Genomic DNA, 21,946 nt, shown 5'->3' with positions numbered 1-21,946 from the left:
CGAGTTTTGTGACATTTCTGTGTCTCCCGGTGGAGTACAGATTGTAGTATTCTCCGTGTTTTTGCTTGTTTGATTATTCCCTTGTGTCAGTTCTCCTTGAGAGCTTGTTCGGAGAAGAACTCTCTTTGTGTTTTCCCCATTGGATTTTCCCATCGTGATTTTCTAGTTGAGATCAAGTTTTTGATATTATAATTTCTCCTCTCTCACTGTGGATCTTATTACTCGGTTGGACTTCTACCTTAAAGGAGCAGTTTGTGTTTTTTCCCCTTTCGGACTTTAAAGGAGCAGTTTGTGTTTTTTCCCTTTCGGACTTTAAAGGAGCAGTTTACGTTTTTTCCCTTTCGGACTTTAAAGGAGCAGTTTACTTTTTTCCCTTTTCGGATTAAGGGGGCAGTTTACGTTTTCCCATTTTTAAGAAGCTATTCTCAAGTTCCGCCTGAAGCGCCTCCCCCTTCTGTCCAGGCCCGGCCGGCTCTCCTCTACGAGTCCTGCCAGGTTGGTGCTTTACTTTGTCTTGTGTTGTCGCTATTGGGTTCGTTCTACAAACCTTAACATGCACAGAGCTATTCTAGTTCTACTGCATGTCTAATCTCGGTGCAATAAATTAACAACAAGTAGAATAATCATCATCATCATCATCAGCTGTCACTTGACATGAGTATGACTGTCCTCTCCATTGGGTTGTCTACTTGTGGGTCTTCAGATGGCTGTAGAGGCCGATCCCCGATCCATATGACAAGATGGATTGCCTTTATGGAGGACACCTGTGCGTGACTTTGTTTAACATGGGGAGACTGGTGTGCAGACAGCCACCACACGGTCCTTGACAGATCTGGGTCAGGATCCAGTGGCATGGAGTCCAAGACAACTGGGGGCCCATCTCTGCGGCAGCCTTCATCCGCCTTCCCAGCCATTGTGATGCTTCCCTTAAGTCAGCCATCATATCCGCCTGTTCCACTATTGAGGTCTTGGTTGGATTGCTCTTTGTCAGACACCTCCCCCTTGACCTTACCTCCATGGGCGACCCTACCAGGACCATAGATGGCATTGCTCATGGGATCACAGGACCATGCAAGCTTCTCCACCATGACAAGGAGACAATCCACGGGGAAGATGAGAATAATAGAGCATCATCCTGCACATAGTCCCAGCTATGACTTTTTGCTAATATAGTCTTTCAAAGGAAAAAAAATCGACTGTAAAACTATTGGCTTTACATCATCAAGTCAGATCAGCTGTAACTTTATTTTGGCATGTTGAAGTATGACAGTATGTTACACTTCAATATTTCAGGTCTATAGCCTACATTTCATTCAGATTTTAGATCATTTCTCAGACCGATCAATACACGTAGCTTACGGTCACAGCCACATGCACCAGCTAGCTCTGAACACCTGCTCAGCCACCACATTTCTGGAAGTGTGAACAAATTTATCCAGCAATCCTCGCAGTGACTTATGACATTTTTCCTTCTGTTTATTTTTTTTCCTTTTCTCAGCACCTGGCTTGTTTTTATGAACTTGGTCTCGCTCTCGTGCAGCAAGTTAGGGCGATCAAGGATAGAGATGGAAATGTGCTGACAAGCGAGGAGAGTGTGCTAAGAAGGTGGAAGGAATACTTTGAGGGGCTGATGAATGAAGAAAATGAGAGAGAGAGAAGGTTGGATGATGTAGGGATAGTGAATCAGGAAGTTCAGCGGATTAGCAAGGAGGAAGTGAGGGCAGCTATGAAGAGGATGAAGAATGGAAAGGCAGTTGGTCCTGATGACATACCTGTGGAGGCATGGAGATGTTTAGGAGAGATGGCAGTGGAGTTTCTAACTAGATTGTTTAACACAATCCTGGAAAGTGAGAGGATGCCTGAGGAGTGGAGAAGAAGCATACTGGTACCGATTTTCAAGAACAAGGGCGATGTGCAGAACTGTAACAACTACAGAGGTATAAAGTTGATCAGCCACAGCATGAAGATTTGGGAAAGAGTAATAGAAGCTAGGTTAAGAGGAGAGGTGACGATCAGCGAGCAGCAGTATGGTTTCATGCCACGAAAGAGCACCACAGATGCGATGTTTGCTTTGAGAATGTTGATTGAGAAGTATAGAGAAGGCCAGAAAGAGTTGCATTGTGTCTTTGTAGATTTAGAGAAAGCTTATGACAGAGTGCCGAGAGAGGAGGTGTGGTATTGTATGAGGAAGTCAGGAGTTGCAGAGAAGTATGTAGGAGTGGTGCAGGATACGTATGAGGGAAGTGTGACAATGGTGAGGTGTGCGGTTGGAATGACAGATGGGTTCAAGGTGGAGGTGGGATTACATCAAGGATCGGCTCTTAGCCCTTTCTTGTTTGCAATGGTGATGGACAGGTTGACGGACAAGATCAGGCAGGAGTCTCCATGGACGATGATGTTCGCGGATGACATTGTGATCTGTAGCGAGAGTAGGGTGCAGGTCGAGGAGAGCCTGGAGAGGTGGAGGTATGCACTAGAGAGAAGAGGAATGAAAGTCAGTAGGAGCAAGACGGAATACCTATGCGTGAATGAGAGAGAGGACAGTGGAATGGTCAGGATGCAAGGAGTGGAGGTGACAAAGGCATCTGAGTTTAAATACTTGGGGTCAACTGTCCAAAGTAACGGGGAGTGCAGTAGAGAGGTGAAAAAGAGAGTGCAGGCAGGTTGGAGTGGGTGGAGAAGTGTGTCAGGAGTGATTTGCGACAGAAGGGTACCAGCAAGAGTTAAAGGGAAAGTTTACAAGATGGTTGTGAGACCAGCTATGTTATATGGTTTGGAGACAGTGGCACTGACGAAAAGACAGGAGGCGGAGCTGGAGGTGGCAGAGTTGAAGATGCTAAGATTTTCACTGGGAGTAACGAAGAAGGACAGGATTAGGAACGATTATATTAGAGGGACCGCTCAGGTTGGACGGTTTGGAGACAAAGCAAGAGAGGCAAGATTGAGATGGCTTGGACATGTGTGGAGGAGAGATGCTGAGTATATTGGGAGAAGGATGCTGAATATGGAGCTGCCAGGGAAGAGGAGAAGAGGAAGGCCAAAGAGGAGGTTTATGGATGTGGTGAGGGAAGACATGCAGGTGGCTGATGTGACAGAGGAAGACGCAGAAGACAGGAAGAAATGGAAACGGATGATCCGCTGTGGCGACCCCTAACGGGAGCAGCCGAAAGTAGTAGGTCTCGCTCTCGTGCAGCCGTGGTTTCCATTTCTCCTTCTTCCTCGCAGTCAGCAGCGGGATGGAGCACGCACTACGTTACGACGCAATATCGAAAATGAAAAAAAAAACCCTTAATAATTTGTTAGATTTTTTTTCATGTGACCTTGACTATGCAGAATGGAATTGACACACAGGAATTTCATTTTAGAAGCATGTTGAGTCAAGAACAAACCTACAGGACAAACCTACAGGATTGCAGACCAGGCATGAGGCCCTAGAGATGCGAGGCCCTGTGCGGTTGCACACTTCACACGGCCCATATGACGGTTCTGTATGTAAACTTTACCCAAGGACCTTGAACAACTTCAGCTTGATGAATATTTGTGAAATGACCAGCACAGTATCAAGTCTAACACTGCTATTTTTACATCCACTAATTGTGGACGTCGTAACTTTCTTTAGCTTGATGTTTCCTCACTCTTTATTTCTGTATTTGTGTCAGAGACTGTGTGTGTGTGTGTGTGTGTGTGTGTGTGTGTGTGTGTATGAACGTGTATAAGTGATATTTTTCAGTAGCTTCAGTTGCCTCTGTCTTGCACTTGCATTGCAAGTAAGAGTCTCTTTACCTGCATTCCTTGCACTCTAACCGTATTTTGCTAGGTCCCAAACCAGCTTCTTCAGCACCGCAACAGTCAGGTTCTAAAAATGGGGTCTTGGGACCTGAAGGGTTTGTGAGGAGGTCATGTAATATAATTGCACTCTAATGTTATTTGCTAGACATTATCTTAATTACAATAACATGTTAAAATAGCCATTCCAATCAAAGATGACACAGTTTCATATTAATTAATAAGGGTAAAAAAAAACCTTCCAGTACGTGGGATCCCAGGTAAAGGGTTCTGATCAAACAGGGCTCTCTGACCTAATGTATATTATATGAGGGGTCTTGGCATTTAAACTTGTGGCCTTCCTCACCCATTCCCTCCCCTTCTCTTACTTCCTGCTCTCTTTGCAGTGCTTCTCCCTCTCTCTCTCTCTCTCTCTCTCTCTCTCTCTCTCTCTCTCTCTCTCTCTCTCTCTCTCTCTCTCTCTCTCTCTCTCTCTCTCTCTACCTCGCTTCTCCATTACGTCACGACATACCCCTTCTGGTCCCGCTTGCTTCGTTCTTTCCCTTCTCCTTCCCCTTTGTGTATTCCTTGGTATCTCTCCCACCGTGTATGTGCGTGCATCTGTTAAGGCGTCTATGTTTCAGTGTGTCTGGGTTCCAGTGTACGTGTGTGACCCTGTGGTTCTGTGTGCGTGTTTGTATTTCAGTGTGTTTGTGCGACTGTGTGCGTGTATGGGAGATGCTCCGTGCTCCGTGCTCCATTGCTCATTTGTATTCTGTGTGTCCTGAGCCAGGCAGGTAATGACAAACAGCAAAGGCCAGGATGCCACAGCTCCTCTCAGCTGCTGGGTGCTCGCTGAAGTCACTTCACACACTTGCACAACGGGCACACACTGACAACACAAACAAGTTGCACACTCAAATGCATACATACACACACACACACACACACACACACACACACACACACACACACACACACACACACACACACACACTAATATAATGTATGCATAGATCTGTGCACAAATTTGTGTGCAGGCACATTTACACATGCATCACTTGCTCACCCAAACACGCATGTGAGCATACATATATACCATTTACTCAATTACTTACATCACTTATACAAACACACTGATATACAATTAGACATACACACTAGCATGTGTAAACACACTAAAACTTACACAAATACCTTGCTCGCATACGCACACCCACATAAACACACACACAAATGTTTGTGGGTGTGCACACATTTCCATACATATGTAATGTAAAAAGCTGTGCACACACGAATACAGACACGACAACTCTTTTCACCCATTCCTCCAATTGTAACTATTGCTTCCACTCCCTTTCAAGGTGGGACCTTCATCCTAATGATGGAGCCTCTGTCAGCCTTGGGTTCTACATCTGTTGCCATGTCCACCTCCACAGGGTTGAAGGTAATAGCCCTGGAGGCAGCTGAATATCTGGCACATCTGCAAATTTGTGACCTTTCTGTCTCTCTTCCTCTCTTTCTTTTACACATTCTGTCACTCTCTGCTGCTGTGTTTATCCCTGTCTGTTGTTCTCTTGGTCTATTGCTAACTTAGCCTCCTATGCCTTTCTCTCTCTCTCTCTCTCTCTCTCTCTCTCTCTCTCTCTCTCTCTCTCTCTCTCTCTCTCTCTCTCTCTCTCTCTCTCTCTCTCTCTCTCTGTGCCTCTTTCACCTTCACAGATATTTGGTTTTTCTGTTTCCTTTATCATCCCTCTTTTTTTCTCCTTTCTCCTTTGTATTTTTTCTCTCTTCTAATTCTGTTTTTCTCTCTCTCTTCACTACATTTTTCATCTTCCACTGTTCATACCCCTTCCACCCCTCTCTCTCCCTTCTTCTCATATTTCACCATAGTTTACTCTCATCTCCATTGCCCCCCCCCACACACACCTCTCATCTTTCACCTCTTGAGTTTTCATCTGTCTCAAGGTCTACCGTGATGCATTTCACCACAGATCCAGTTCATCTTAAATAAAACTCACCTCTCTTATTTATATGACCTGTGAAATAACAAGCTTTGCACCTACCCACATTCCCACTTCATGCAAAAGTCATTACTAATAACATTGGATCCTTGTGGGTAAATGTTTTGATCATCCAGAACTGCCTTTGCCAGATGCAGAGAAGGGTGTTTTGCTCATATACTAGGTAGGGCTGTACAGGGCCGGCCATAAAGGGGGGGGGGGCTTTCTGGGGCCCAGTCACTGGGAGGGGTTACCGGTAATCCTGTCCACCCTAAATATAAGCAATGATAATGACAATACTTGCCATTAAGTGTGAACTGGCTAAACCGATGGACTGTAAAACCATTATAAAGGACTTTGCATCCAGTAAGACAAGGACCAAGGACGATGACTGTATAAGAGGCAAAGATGAAGCCATAAGATAAAAAATTGCATTTTCTACTAAGAAATGCATGGTGTAAGTGTAGCAGATCTTTGCTGACCTTGGTGTGTGTTTAAGTGTGTCAGAGAGTTCTATTATGGTGTGTGTGTGTGTGTGTGTGTGTGTATGTGTGTTGTGCATGTGTGTGTGTGTGTGTAGCCCTTGTTACTGAGTAAGTCTCCCTCAGTTTACATGTATGTGTTTAGTAGGAGAGGGAGAGTATGTGCATGCATTGATATGAGTAAAGCAGACTTTTGGGGTGGGGGGCATCACTGGACCTTTTCAGGGGCCCAGTCAATTCTGTGGGTGGGCCTGGGGCTGTACAATAATGGCAAATAACTAGACCTGCTGGGAGGTATTAACAGGGTCCAATCCCCCGCACAAGTTGCACCCGGCGGCCCGGATCCACCCAAGTCGGACTACAGGCCCATGAGCCTGATGCAAGCTATGAGTCGAGATCAGCACAGAGGGGAGCTTAATATGGGGCGGGGGGGGGGGGGGGGTTAAAGGTGTTGAGGATTGAGGTTAGGCAGCTGCAGTACGAGTATCATTCATTGTTTGTATTGATATAAGGATTGGGTGAAGATGCAGCAAAAGGTCACACAGTATGCTATGTATGGCACAAGTTTCAGTAAATCTGCAAAGGACTACAACATTACAATGTTAGTTGTAATCTTTTGCAGATTTGTGTACTGCTGCACGTCCCTGTGTGTGTAACAAGCCGAGTGTACGCATGTTGTGCACCCGCCTATGTAGGCACATCTTACTATCTGAATAATGTGCCCTTTAAATAGCAGGAAAATACTGCGCCACTGACTTTACACCAGGGTTTTGTTGGTCAATGGCACAATCGCTTTCCGCTGCCTCAACATAACAATGCACCTGACCACACCTAAATTTAAGACCAAAATGCCCATGGGCACACAGACGGGCACAAGTACATTTGCTATTAAAACAACATGAGTGCTGGATGGGATAATAACAACTGTACCTGTCAGAAGCTAGCAAAGACACTTGTACTGTGCTTTGCACCGGGTGTAAGATAGAGCCTAATGTGTTTTATTCTGAACCTAACTCCATCCACTGCATAATTTTAAAAAAAATGCAAAAAGGTGGCAGAGGGGCTGATGGGGGGTGGGGGGGAGAGACACCCCGACCGCCCTGATGCGAATGTGCCGCAAACGGATGGGGCCCTGCAAGATGGGCTGCACACTGTGCTTCCCGGTGGTGGAGAGGGATAGGTGATTGCTCCCCCAGCTGCTTCAAGAGCTCCACTATCATCCCGGTCCCCAAGAAACCCCATATCACAGGATTAAATGACTACAGGCACATTGCCCTAACGTCTGTGGTCGTGAAATCCTTTGAGAGACTGGTGTTGGTCCACCTGGAGGAACTCACAGGCCCCCTGCTTGACCCCCCTGCAGTTTGCCTACCAAGCAAACAGGTCAGTGGAGCATGCAGTCAACATAGGATTGCACTACACTGCACTACATCTTCCAACACCTCACCTCCCCCAGGGACATATGCAAGGGTCCTGTTTGTGGACTTCAGCTCAGCACTCAACACCATCGTCCCAGAAATCCTCCACTCCAAACTCACCTGGCTCACGGTACCAGCATCTGCCAGTGGATTAAAAAACTTTCTGACAGACAGGAGGCAGCTGGTGAGGGTGGGGAAAATCACATCCAGAACCTGGGCAATCAGCATCGGTGCCCCCCAGGGGTGTGTGCTCTCCCCTCTCCCCTTCTCCCACTACACAAATGACTGCACCTCAAGTGACCTGTCTGTTAAACTCCCGAAGTCTGTAGATGACACAACCATCATTGGCCTTATCCGGGATGGTGATGAGTCTACAAATAGACAGGAGGTTGAACAGCTGGCCCTCTGGTGCAGTCATAACAACCTGGTGTTGAACACGCTCAAAACAGTGGACTTCAGGAGGAGTCCTCCAACTCACCATACTCAACAGCATGGTGTCTATGGTGAAAACCTACAGATTTCTTATTTCTACATTCTCCCAGGACCTAATGTGGGCATCCAATATGGACACAATCATCAAAAAGGCCCAGCAGAGGATGTACTTTCTCCACCAGCTCAAGAATTCAACCTGCCTCAGGAACTGCTGCTTCAGTTCTACACTGCAATAATCCCGTCTGTCCTCTGCACATCCATCATTTCATTTATGTTCTTACTGTAAAGTATGTTGATTCTTGTATTAATTCTGTTTTTGTTGCAAAGTGTGTTGGGACACCTCGGTGTGATAATGCACTTTAAATAAACCCTGACTTGACTTGACTGTCTGGTTTTGATCAGCCACCAAACAGGACAGATACAGACTACAATGGACCGTTAGGTCTGCAGAGAAAATCACTGGTGCCAACCTGCCCTCCATTCAGGACTTACACACCTCCAGAATCAGGAAATGGGCAGGCAACATCACTGCAGACCCATCACACCCTGATCACAATGTGTTCCAACTCCTCTCCTTTGGTAGGCGCTACAGAGCACTGTACCCCAAAACAGCCAGATATAAAAACAGTTTCTTTCCATGGGCTGTCATTCAAATGAACGCTTAACATTGTCAAATAAATCCAACCATTTTGTATATACTGTACTGTACTGTATATTGTACATATACTGGTATGCTCTGTCATGTCCATCTACCTCAGGCATGTAACCTGCTAACATCTATTTCAGCATCTCTGATATATATACTCTCCACCACTGCACTTTATCACCTCTTATTTCACCTGTACATAGTCAATCCTTGGGTATATATCTGAATATTGTTGTGTTGTAGTGTTGTTATTCTATGTTAAGTACACTGAGAGAGCCACGAAACCGGAGTCAAATTCCATGTAGTGCAAACCTACATGGCCAATAAACATGATTCTGATCCTGATACTATATAGGGACACAAACTGTGGCACTCTCAAGGTGACACACAGCTGATCAACATTGGTTTCATTAGATTATAACTGCAGTTTTTGTTAAAGATACTAAAATTATAAAAAGAGAAATATGGGCCCTACATACAGCATGGCAGTGGGAATGGTTTAATCGAAAACAGACTAATCTCTGAGGAAAGAGTTTTGTGATAACCTATTAGCATTACTGGGGAGATTGCATTTGACTTTTCACAGATGCCTTAAAATGGAGGGTAATTTCACTAACAAATAGTTTTTGTAGACAGTTGATAAGAAGTAAAGGTTAAGTAATTACCAAGAAACCTTTTAACCTTTACTGTAGGTTTCTTTCATGTAGCACAAACCTTTCCATGTAGTGCAAAATAAATTCTGCTACAGAAGCTCAGATTTCAGAAGAGGCTAAAAACATGCTAACCATGTCAATGTCTGAGGGCTTTGAGGACATGCTTAAACCTGAACCCAACAGAGACAATAACCCAATCATGCTGAGCCTCTGAGGAGTCTAACCTCCACAGGAAAGACAACTAACACCTGGGGTTAGCAGCTGTTGAGCTGTTTTTCCTGCAATTTCTGCACATTAATTGCTTCATCAGGAAAAGTAGGTGATGAGAACAAACAATGCCCACGGTTGTGACAAACAAGATAATAAGCAAAGAAATGTCACACATCTGAACAAACGTTTTATAGGGGGAAAATAAAAAATAAAAATATGAAGAATTTATCCGTTGACATTCATTTTCATACCTGTGCTGATAAAATGAAAATATGATTGCCTTTTTTTTTTTAGTAATTTTACTTCTATTTCATTTTCGTCATTAAAAAGAGAACCAATTAATCTAGTTCAATGGCGTCCATTTAAAATGCCTATGATCTTTACAAGGCTGATTATGAGGCTGTCTTTTAGTGGAAGATAACACCTACCTGGAACTCCTCAAGTTATTAGAATAGCAGAATAGGAAATATTGCAGACAGTCACCCATAACAAATAGGGATGTGATGCCCCAGTTGACAAGGTATTTTTTTGTATTGTGATTCGCTGCTCATTTTTAACTATGGTGCAACAGCAGGTATGCTTTTCTCTGGTTTATCAGCACAAGGAAATGTAAAATGGCCATATGTGTAGCTAACCATGAAAGTTATTCAAGTATCATCAAACTCTCTGTCCTCCCTTGTTTTCTTTAGCCACTGGCTCTTACCTTTTCTGCAGACTGTGCTGTACCAAAGAAGATGGGTATGAAAGCCAGCCATACGATGCAGGTTGTGTACATGGTAAAGCCAATGGGTTTGGCCTCGTTAAAATTTTCTGGGACCCCGCGGGTCTTTATAGCGTAAACAGTACATGTCACCATCAACAAGATACTATAACCTAATGAACAGATAATCTGAAGATCTGTTATGTCACATTTCAATACTCCCCGGGCCAGATTTGGATTGATGGTCTTCTGCTCATCATAGTCTATGATTGTGTTGGGTGGGTCGACCCCAAACCAAATGAACACCCCCAGGAGCTGGACTGAGATGAGGCTTGAGGTAATTGCCAGCTGGGAGGTGGGGCTGATCAGTCTAGGGGCTGTCACTGACTTCTTACCCTGTTCAAAGATGCGGTAGATACGGTTGGTTTTGGTGAGGAGAGCAGCATAACTGATGCACATCCCTAGGCCAAGGAAAATCCTCCTGAACGAGCACACGCCCACATCTGGCTTAGCGATCATCAGGAACGTGATGATGTAACACAGAAATATTCCTGTCAGGAGAACATAGCTCAGCTCCCTCCCAGACGCTCTGACAATCGGCGTGTCGTTGTACCTTATAAACGTTGCCATGACAAAAATCGTAGCAATTATACCGAGCATGGCCAGGAAAACCGGTATCACTGCCCAGGGTGAGTGCCACTCCAGCTTTACAATAGGGATGGGCTGACAAGTGGTGCGGTTGGCATTGGGCCTCATGTTGTAGGCACACAGCTTGCAAGTGAACTCGTTGTGCTGGTACTGGTAGCCATCACAAGGCTCACAGTGCCAACAGCAGGGCATCCCATTCACCACCTTTTTCCTCTCGCCAGGTTTACAGGGCAGGCTGCATACCGAGCTGGGGATCTCTTGCTCTCCTCTGGGCCACTGCATATCCTCGACCTGGGGAGACAATGCCGACAACAGTGAGTGATAGCTGAAATAACATATAGGTAGAAGATATAAATGAACTAAGAACTGTCAAAAAGGGGTTAAATTGGCCATTTGTTTGTTGTTGTTTTTTTGGATTTTTCCTCCTTTTTCTCCCCAATTGTATCTGGCCAATTACCCCCCACTCTCCCGAGCTGTCCTGGTCGCTGCTCCACCCCCTCTGCTGACCCGGGGAGGGCTGCATACTACTACATGCCTCCTCCGATACATGTAGAGTCGCCAGACGCTTCTTTTCACCTGACAGTGAGGAGTTTCACCAGGGGGACATAGCACATGGGAGGATCACCCTATTTCCCACAGTTCCCCTTCTCCCCAACAGGCGCCCCAACTGACCAGAGGGGACGCTATTGCAGCAACCAGGACACATACCCACATCTGGCTTCCCACCTGTAGACATGGCCAATTGTCTCTGTAGGGACGCCCGACCAAGCCAGAGGTAACGTGGGGATTCGAACCGGCGATCCTCATGTTGGTAAGCAACGGAATAGACCGCCACACTACTCCGACGCCCCTAAATTGGGCATTTTGTCCTAATTAATACGTGATGTATCAATATGTAATGTTGGCAGACCTATTCTAAGATGTGAAATTAATTTATATCATTAAGTTTAAGGTGACTTCAGGAGATTTTCCTTGTTACTGCATCCTTTGTATGACTGTGTGAAAATGAAAAGTAACAAGCTCCCCACTGAATAAAAATAAGGCACTATTTATAAGGCCTTCAACTGAATTTCTGGATCTTGGAATGCATTACAGAACTTAAGTATGACTCCAAGGTGAGTGTACAAAGAATACATTTCATGCTGTCTGCTTATTAATTTGGAATATGTCTGTGGTAAACACCAAAGAACTGGACTTCCCGATGAAGGAAAGAATTGACTGGGATATTTATCATTCTAAAAGTACCTAACATTATATGTTCACAGAAAGGGAAATTAGGATGGCAGACAGTGGACAATGCTTAAAGTTTCGTTGACAAACAACAAAGCCATTTTGTAACTAACATGTGACTTAACCATCAAGGTCCCTTAGTCCTGATCTAATCTTCCAGTTTGTGGCAGTGATGTTAAACAAGCATTACTTTGGTGTGTGTGTGTGTGTGTGTGTGTGTGTGTGAGATTTCACTAAAGCAAAGGTCTCATTGATTTGACAGTTTGACCGAAGCAAATGAGTAATGAATACTCCATTAGGGAGGCATCAGTATGGATGAAACCCACCTGCTATTTGCAAATATGTCCGAAACCGACTCATGCGAGAACCCAGGACTGAGCTCTTGTGTGGACAAATATCCATTCTGATGACGTGTCCTTTAGCAAGCCGGTCCAACACCGTAACCTCACTCTAGAGAGGTCTAAGGGGATCTCTTATGCGTATCAACAAAATACAAAATGGGCATTTTTGTTTTATAGGTTAACTGGGCTGGGAAGCTTATTCATAAGTACATGATCATGCTGAATATTAAGTTTTCACTATGCTTTTCCATAAACATAATGGGTTGGGAAAATTATGTGCAATGTTAAGTGTCATGAATGGCAGCCTTATTAACAGCTACCTTGAACAAATAAAAGTTTGTGTATAATTGTGTACAACCAATCAACTAATAGAGAGAAAAAATAAAATGTCATTCATTGCCATGTAAGCTATTTTTTTATTCTATTTTACAACTTGGCAGTTTGCTGGCTTGGTGGGATGTTGAAATGTACTGGAAACCAGGGCTGCTTAAATGTCTTAAGGACATCCAAAAACGTCTTATCTCCAAAAGACCAAAGTGGATTAGGCTTCACTCTCAGAGGCCACTAACAATGCTTAAAGGAACCAATGAAATAGCAATACCAGGTTTTATCACTTCAAGCCATCGTCCACACTATTCCTACACCACCCTGGGTAGCTTTTTAAAAGTCAAGTGGATTGCCTTGGAAAGTCAGGCAGGAAAAGCAGCATCAAGGTGAGTGAGTTTTAACCCAAGGCTTCTTTTTGCCACAGTAAGCAAGAGCAGCAACAAGGCGAGGCAAACACAAAACAACCCCCTAATCTTCATTTCTCCTACCAGGCATCAGGCCAGCGCTGAAGACATGGACAATAAAATAAACCAGTTTATTTCTTTCTCCTCTTGCACTTCCTCCTACACATCTTCTGCATATCTCAACCTCTCTGTCAACGTTCTCTATTTCTGTGGTTGTGCTCACAGCCATTGGTCCTTTCTTCCATCCTTTTAGCCCTCCATCCCACACTCTGTCCACTTCCATTGCTCAAGCTAAGCTTATTATAGTATGCTGAGCATTGCGGCACATAGTCCATCAAAATTACATGAACGGCTGACACTAATCCCTGCTGCCCCTCCTGTGTAATAACTCACATGCAGGTGAATATGCCAACCCATTTAGGATATGAGTTGCATGAAAATCTGACTCCTTATGTAAGAAAATAAGCTTTGCAAAACTATAGTTGACAAGCAGAGAGGTTGTACCTGTTTATGAAATGAATCGCAGCTTCACAAATCCAGCAGGATTCAAGCAAGAGATTCAAATGGAATTCAAACACAAGGAGCACCAGTGCGGGTCAATCATTTAAATGGAAACAACCAGCCGACAACCCTTCTTAGCGGTCAGGAAGACTGCCAGCTACTGTGCCGTGTTCAATAATTCAGTGAAGTCATTGAAGAGGTGCCACAGCTGCTAGAGAAATGTGGACATGAGGTCTCTCCGGTCTTAAATTTATGACTTAGCACTCCCTACAAGAGTAGATATGTTGCCATTTCCCAGAACCCTCCAGCTATGAAGGGCAACTCTTTTCCACTGATACAGCCACAGGGTCCCGATCTATGGCTGGTTGTGAGAGGGATGAAATAAAATGGAGAACCACATTCATGGCAGAAATATCTCACATGATCAAAAGAGCCTGGGAGTAGGACAACTTCTCTGATGAAGGGAAGACGGGTAGCCAAGGACACAGGACATACCAAAGTGATGAGAAAAAAGAAAGATATCCGAATAGCTTTAAAATGGAAATGACAGGCTACTTTATTTCCCCCACCCCCCCTTTTTCTCCCCAGTAGTACTTGGCCAATTACTCCACTCTTCTGAGCTGTCCTGGTCGCCGCTCCACCCCCTCTGCTGATCTGGGGAGGGCTGCAGACTACCACATGCCTCCTTTGATACATGTGGAGTTGCCAGCCGCTTCTTTTCACCTGACACTGAGGAGTTTCACCAGGGGGACGTATTGTGTGGGAGGATCATGCTATTCCCCACAGTTCCCCCTCCCCCTTGAACAGGCACCCCAACCGACCAGAGGAGGCGCTAGTGCAGCAACCAGGACACATTACCACATCCGGCTTCCCCCCCGCAGACACGTCCAATTGTGCCTGTTGGGATGCCCGACCAAGCTGGAGGTAACATAGGGATTCGAACCGGCAATCCCCATGTTGGTAGGAAACAGAATAAAACACCACGCCACCAGGATGCACCTAAAAGGTTATTTTAAAGAGTAATGGAAAACAAAGGCACCTGAATGGAACAAGTTACTCTCTATACATACTAGTTAACCATGACAGTTCTTACTTTCAGAAACAATACAATGAGGGTCTTCCTAAAATTCATGTTAATAAATCCCTCAAATAGATCAAAGTTTCACTGACATTTCATGACCCATAGGAAAGGGGAAAATGTTCCAATGAGAGAAAGAAAATGCAATAAAAACAATCACTAAAACTTGAAATGAGTAGTGGGAAAAACAGAGGGCAGATTTCTTTTTTTTTCAACCATGTTCAAAATATTCAAAATACAGACGAGACAAGAAAAGTACACAACCTCCCCATCTCTCTCTTTCTCTCTCTCTCTGTCAATCTACATCTCTGTTTATGTTTTTTTTTTAATCAGTCCAAGGCATCCCTTTGCTCTTCCTCCCGCTGCTACTGTGCTGTCACATCCAGTTAACTGTCTGCCTCCTGGACTGATGTCATTGTAGGCCTGCAGGTCAGCTGACTGCTCATAATAACCTGACAACAGTATTACTCTGAACAATCTAGTGTACTAGTGTCCACAAAAATCGACTGTGCTTTAATTCACAGCAAACAGGAAATATGATCTGGAAGATGGAGGCAGAACTCTTAACTCTTAATGGCCCTGTTTCTATGGATACAATATAAGATCCATCACTTTCTTGGCCTAGAGTCTTCACTACCCAGTCACCCCTCTACTCCCCACCTTCCCGTCCCTTATGGTTCATTACGCTATTCAATAACACAGTCCAAGTAGAATACTTAAAAAATGGCTTTTGTTCTCTCTGGCTCATTTGTTTCTCATCCTTCTCTCTCTCATCCTGTGTACAGTTGTATACACTGCTGTCTTCCTTTCATTTGTCTTTGCTTTGATTGTTTGTTTCCTCTTTGCTTCATTCCTCCAGTTTGCATCCTTTCCTCTTTTGATCGTTGCCCACTGCCCTTTGCTTTCCTCCTTGCCTTTAAGCTTCATTTCCCCTTTCTTCTTTACCCCAACTGGACATTTCACTTGTGCATTCCTTCCTTCCTTATTGACTCAATTCTTATGTCCTCCCTTATTTCCTCTCACCTCCCTTTCTTTTAAATTTCCCTGACAGAAACTCCCTTCAGTATTTTAACTGTAATCCAAATAAATCTATCTAAAAATTAGATAACTGAGGCCGGTGTTTCAAGCTAATGCTAATATGCAAGTCAATGGGACTCTGCCATGATATGTCTTTCCACAGAGCATGGCGCAATCATTGGCTATGTATCTGGCTCCTGTCGGTTATGACTAACCGCTTCTGTTAATTATAAAACTTGTCAAAACTCAGCCATCCTTCCACACATGCACACATACACACAAATTCACACACATACAAATACATGCGTGCATGTAGGCGCGCGCGCGCACACACACACACACACACACACACACGCGCACACACACACACACACACACACACACACACACACACACACACACACACACCAAACTCATGCACACATTGACACAAGTACACAAATGTGTGCACAAATGCACACACAGTCACACATGAACATACACATAGCAAATGACAAACCTCCCTTCCCCCGTCCCTGTCTCCAATACACACACACACACACACACACACACACACACACACACACACACACACACACACACTTGTTTCCTTCCTATTAATATGTGCCACAATCATTAACTTGGCAACTGTGGATCATGATTAAATTGATTAATTGAGTGGAAAAGGAAATAACGCTCCCAGATCCCTGCGAGGCTGTGTGCAGCTGAATGTACACAGTTAGCAGATTAGTGTCAAGCCCAAGTGACAGAAAAAGAATGAAAATGAGAGAGCAAAACAGACTGAACAGACAAAAATCACTGTCCTACCAGGTTTGATACTGCAACCCAGTCACTTACGACTTCAACAATGTGTCTCGAAAAAATTCAGTTGCATTCTCATGACATACACAGTGTGAAACTTTCTGTTTTTGCAGGGAGGCAAACACTGTTGATACATTTTCACAAAATTCTACATGCCCATTATCTAAAGAGTGACTTAACCCTAGGCCATTTTATTGAGTTTGCTGACATCTACAGGTTAAAAAACATGTAAAAGTTAAAACAAGCAAAGCTAGTCTTGGTGCTCTGTGGTGTATGCATAGCAGGATAAACACAGCTGCAGATAACTATAATGGGTTTATTGGATGTAGGTGTGTCAAAGAACCAGTACTGACAGCACTATTGACAATTATTAGTTCTGGCTCTTTATGTGTGTATTTCTGTCTGTCTGTCTGTCTGTCTGTCTGTCTGTCTGTCTGTCTGTCTGTCTGTCTGTCTGTCTGTCTGTATGTCTGTCTGTCTGTATGTCTGTCAATGTTGATAGGTGTGCTGACACTCCCAATTTTGCATGTCCAATCCTCTCTTCTTCTGGGTCACACCATTCCACAGCCCCAACGGTGGTTGGGAAAGGCGACGACTTCCATGTCCTCTGATTCACATGGAGCCAGCAGACCATTTATTTTAACCTGCAGGTTTCTCTTGGGGAACATAACACAAGCATATATGTACGCTATTTCCCTGAGATCCGCCCACAGCTTTACAGGCACCGCACCACCTATGGGGATAATTAGTTGCATCGATGAGACAGAATACCCTTGCCAGCTCCCCATCCATGAGCACTGGAAATTACCCTCTTTGCAACTTCCCAACCAAGCCAGGGGCAACACCGGACTAAGAACCAAAGTGTTGGGATGCTAGCATAATAGTCCACCCCCCTTTTTTTTTTAAAAATTTTTTTGAAGGAGGTTGGTTCTGGGAAATCACAACTCATCGTTGTAAACTCTAAATGATGATGATGAAGATGTCCCTGGCTAAATTCAGTAAACATCAGGAATTAGGCTGATAAATTACAACTTTCATGATATGCTTCCTCTTATTTGCCCTCATTTGTACTGACAGCTGATGTGGATGCACATGGTGGCACTCTGAGTTTGATTTACAAGTCAATTCAATCATTAGTTACAATCTATGTAATGTAAAAAGTATTAAGATAGGGGCTGTTTCTCATCCTGCTTTTACTTTTATTTTTCCTTTACGCCACTGTTAGGGGGAACTGTTTGAAAAATCATGCATTGCTGTTGCAGAGCAGATGCAGAATGACTTTTACATCTGCTGCCCCTGTTGGTCCTTTTAAACTTTAAAGTTGAAATCATGACAAGACTATTCTAAAATATGTAGAAACTTGTTGAAAGGAAAAAGATTAAAAGAGATTTTTGAAGGCTGTGGAGAAACAAAAAAACCTTAATTTCAGTAAAGCTTTCATTGTAATCCCTCACATCACCCTGCTTACTGGAGCTTTTATGAGCTGTCCTTGTCAGTAACTCCCTTTGTTCAAACTTGTTTGGACACTTTGCATTTTATTTATTCATCTATTTTTTTGGTGTATGACTGACGAATGCAAGTACTAGAAGCTGCTGTGAACCAGCCAAGTGTGCGTAGGCACACTTGGCCAATAAAGTTGATTCTGACTTTACTGGTAGGTTCTCAGCTTTAAACTAATTTAAGAGGGAAGAGTGTTTAATCTTTGCCTAACTGATGAGGACTCTAAGTCCCTTTTTATTCAGTTGTTTTGAATAATTCTGAATAAAAGCACACTCCATCCTAACCCTTTTTCATAAAAAAGTTAGTCAGAAATGAAAAAAAAAAGAAAGAAAACTTGCATCGCCAGTAATGAGAGACGATATCAATGAATCACACAACGCAGATGGTAACGTGCGGCAGCAGCCATTTAGTTGAAACAGGAAGAACAACCCAGACTGCAACGCAGGCAGACCGGAAGGGAGGCTTGGTAACTATAGCAACCACAACCACTACTGGCGTCACCCCTTTTTTTCCAAAAGAAAGACCCCCCCTTCACACAGTACAACAATAGCACCACAGAACACCAGGAAACATCACAGCTCAGGCTATATAACTAGACTTGTAAGGTAAGACAAAACATTATCACCAGTACACACAAACAACTGGCCTAAAGTTCAAAGTCGTCTAAATGCCGCGGCAAGTGCCGGCGACACTCTGAGCATCGAGGTGCAGCATCAGGTGCAAGAGCAGGCACACACTCGCCAGGGGAGCTCCCCCCAGGCTCGACATCGACGGGAGGAACAGTCTCATCCCCCAGCCTCATATCGTTATCACAAGGCAGGCAAGGTGCAGGTGGGGGCTCGGCAATGGCTGGCGGTATGCCAGGGCAGTGCGGGGCAGAGTTGTCCAAGTCCTCATCAGACGCGAAATCATCCGCGAGGGGTTCAGAGGCTGTAGAGGGACCTTCCACTTTGAAGCAGTCACCCAGCCTGACCCTGTAGGAGGTGCGACAGAGTTGAGACCCCGTGAACGTCTGGATACTGCACCATGAACCATCCACGCTCGTGACGAGGTACCTGTCACAGGCCTTTGACTTATTCCGGTCACCATACCGGTACACCAGTTCACCAGGTCGAATGGCGGGAGGCTGGTGGCAGCCGCTGGAGACATGTTGCACAGCAGAGTCCATATCCAACGTGTAGAAGTAGCGTTGCACACCTGTCTTCAACTGGGTGCCGGTGGGGTGATCGAGCTTGATATGGAGAGAGGTCAGTAGGCCATCGAGGACAGACCGAGGCACAACGATGCAGTCCGTTGAGGCTGTGAGGGGTGTGTGCCGGTGAACAACTAGGAGGCCGTCCTGAGCCACTGTGGTGACGTTCAGGTAATGTTTCACATCACGAATGTTAGTCAGCTTCTTGGATGGACGCGTACCCTGACAGATGTGAGCACGGGTCCGTCTGAGGTCAGAGCATCCTGCCTGTATGGCAAGCCAGGTCGACCTGTTGGTGAAGGGCAGAGGTAGGACAGGTCCCATGGTTCACCCTGGCCTGGAATGGACCCACAGCGTTGTTATATCCTTCAAAGTGGGGCTCAAACCCTACATCAAACTCTCTATGCAGGGTGCGGAACTCATCTCTGATGTCAGCAGGCATGATGTTATCTGGGTCCACAGCGACAAGGTCAGAGGACAAGGCTGACATGGTCGTCGGGGCCAGTTTGGGGGGGATCAGCTGGCATGGCAGCATCACTGAGTGACGGGACATATGTAGCGCGGACACGGCATAGGTGGTGGCTTTTCTGGACCAGCCGCGACTCGCCAGTGAGATTTGGAACACGGATCTTCCCGGACACACCCCGTAGCAATGTTGGGGCAGGCCACTGCTCTGTGTCTGACTGGTCACATGAGATATCGACGTGTGGTTCAACAGCCAGCTCACTGTCCACATTGCACAGCTCAGGAGGCAGCTCGAGCTCGATGTACTCCCCTGGCCACACAGTAGATTTATCCGGAGCACGGAGCACGTGCGTGCGCCGTACGGCATGCCTGTCCATCGGTGTTTGGAGGGTGCCGTAGCGGTATATATCCTCGCCCAAGCAGATGTAGTGTCTGGCTGGTCTGACGGAGACGTCGTTTTTTCCATAAAGGGAATTCCAGCCAGGATGTTAGAGTCGAGATTCTCAACGACGAGGCCCTCAAAATAGAGGTCATGGCCATCTCTCTGGAAGTGTGTCCGTGTCTCTCCCAATACTTTCAAAAGGTACGAGCCAGCTGCTTGGAATGCGGACTGCGTACTTCCTGTGACAGTGACGCCCAGCCTGGTCGCGCATGAGGCCCTCATCATGTTGCCTGTTGCTCCACTATCAACGGTGAGACGCACAGGGCAGTGTTCATGGAAGGCATCGAGGTAAGAGGACTGTTTGACACGTTTCACACTACTAGATGGCGCTGGCTCCCCACTAACGCACTCCTCTACCTCATCATCAGTCTCGACCTGCTCTCCCAAAACCTGACGCGACTTTGCCATGTATATTTTATCTTGGGGGGGCAGAAAGGAAGATTTGCTGAGGAAGTGATTATCAGGCCTGCCGGCACATTTACAAAGGGGACATGACCTCCTTGTCCGGACAGGGATGGATTGCTTTGACTTGGGGAGTTCAGACACAGCCTCGGTGCACTGAAAGCCGTAATGTAGACGAATAGCTTGCCATATGCCGTCAATAGATCTGGAGTTCCTGACTATGCTGTGACGAGAGATTACAGGACAATAATTGGCTATCTGTCCCAACATTAGCTCTAACACGGTTACCTTCTGTTCTTTACTGCGACGTCGGGGCGCGGGAATATCTTCCCCGTCATCTGTGAATCCCCGGACAGGGGACGTTTTAGACTTCTTCTCCCACTCCACGCCATCGAACAGGAAGGGGGCAAACCCGGCGTCGAGCGACAATATATAAAGCAGGTTCTGACACTAGTTCTCAAAAGAGTTCATCACCGTGGTAGACGTAACTACCCTGTGATTCCCCTGGAAGGGCTACCACGATTAGTTCGGTAAATATCAGTCCTCGGGACGTAAGTCTGGTAAGCGCTGCCACCACGCCAGTAATGAGAGACGATATCAATGAATCACACAACGCAGATGGTAACGTGCGGCAGCAGCAACTTAGTTGAAACAGGAAGAACAACCCAGACTGCAACGCAGGCAGACCGGAAGGGAGGCTTGGTGACTATAGCAACCACAACCAATACTGGCGCATAATTTTATCATCTTCAACAGTATTTTTTCAAAGAACACACCACACAGGCCAAACTCAAGCGAAACCAATATGTTATTATAGCTGGAAAATCAGTCTGCATATATATAATTGAAAACAGTGAGACATTTGTTCTGATTAGACAATTCCCAAACAAAATATCCCTGAAAATGGTCCATGTGCTGTTATGCACATGGACGCACATGCAGTATGAAAAAATGTGAATTTTCATCAGTCAGAACTTGAAGACAGTGAACTTAGTGGGCAAAAGCCAAAGATGTACACTTCAGCTAGTTGTTTCAAAGGTAAAAGGTAGACTCTCCCTGAAGTAGGCCACAGCAGACAACAATCAAATCAAATTATGCAGCACCACATCTCAGCACACCACATGTCCTACATTTAGGGGAAAAAAAAACTTTGGGGTTTTCATTACTGTGGTTGAAGGATGTGCTCAGGGTTGTCTTTTTAGTTTCTCTTAACGAGCGGAACTGAATGGAGAGAAGGGAGAAAAAAGTTGAGAGCTGAATACATTTCTCAAGAACACTTATTCTCTGGC

The 21,946-nt window shown here is 45.1% G+C and overlaps 1 protein-coding gene across 1 annotated transcript in view; it reads right to left on the bottom strand.

Moving 5' to 3' along the window:
• The window catches only part of LOC130108509 (metabotropic glutamate receptor 7), a 491,728-nt gene that overhangs the window by 51,832 nt on the left and 417,950 nt on the right, over positions 1-21,946 (bottom strand). The window contains exon 8 of the mRNA XM_056275469.1: positions 10,313-11,248. Coding sequence (XP_056131444.1) covers positions 10,313-11,248 — 936 coding nt within the window. The remainder of the gene's footprint in view (positions 1-10,312; positions 11,249-21,946) is intronic.

The sequence above is a fragment of the Lampris incognitus genome, chromosome 2 (genome assembly GCF_029633865.1).
Source record: "Lampris incognitus isolate fLamInc1 chromosome 2, fLamInc1.hap2, whole genome shotgun sequence".
NCBI classification, from domain to species: Eukaryota; Metazoa; Chordata; class Actinopteri; order Lampriformes; family Lampridae; genus Lampris; species Lampris incognitus.
The sequence above is the reverse complement of the archived record's forward strand: the minus strand, read 5'-3'. Positions and strand labels throughout refer to the sequence as shown.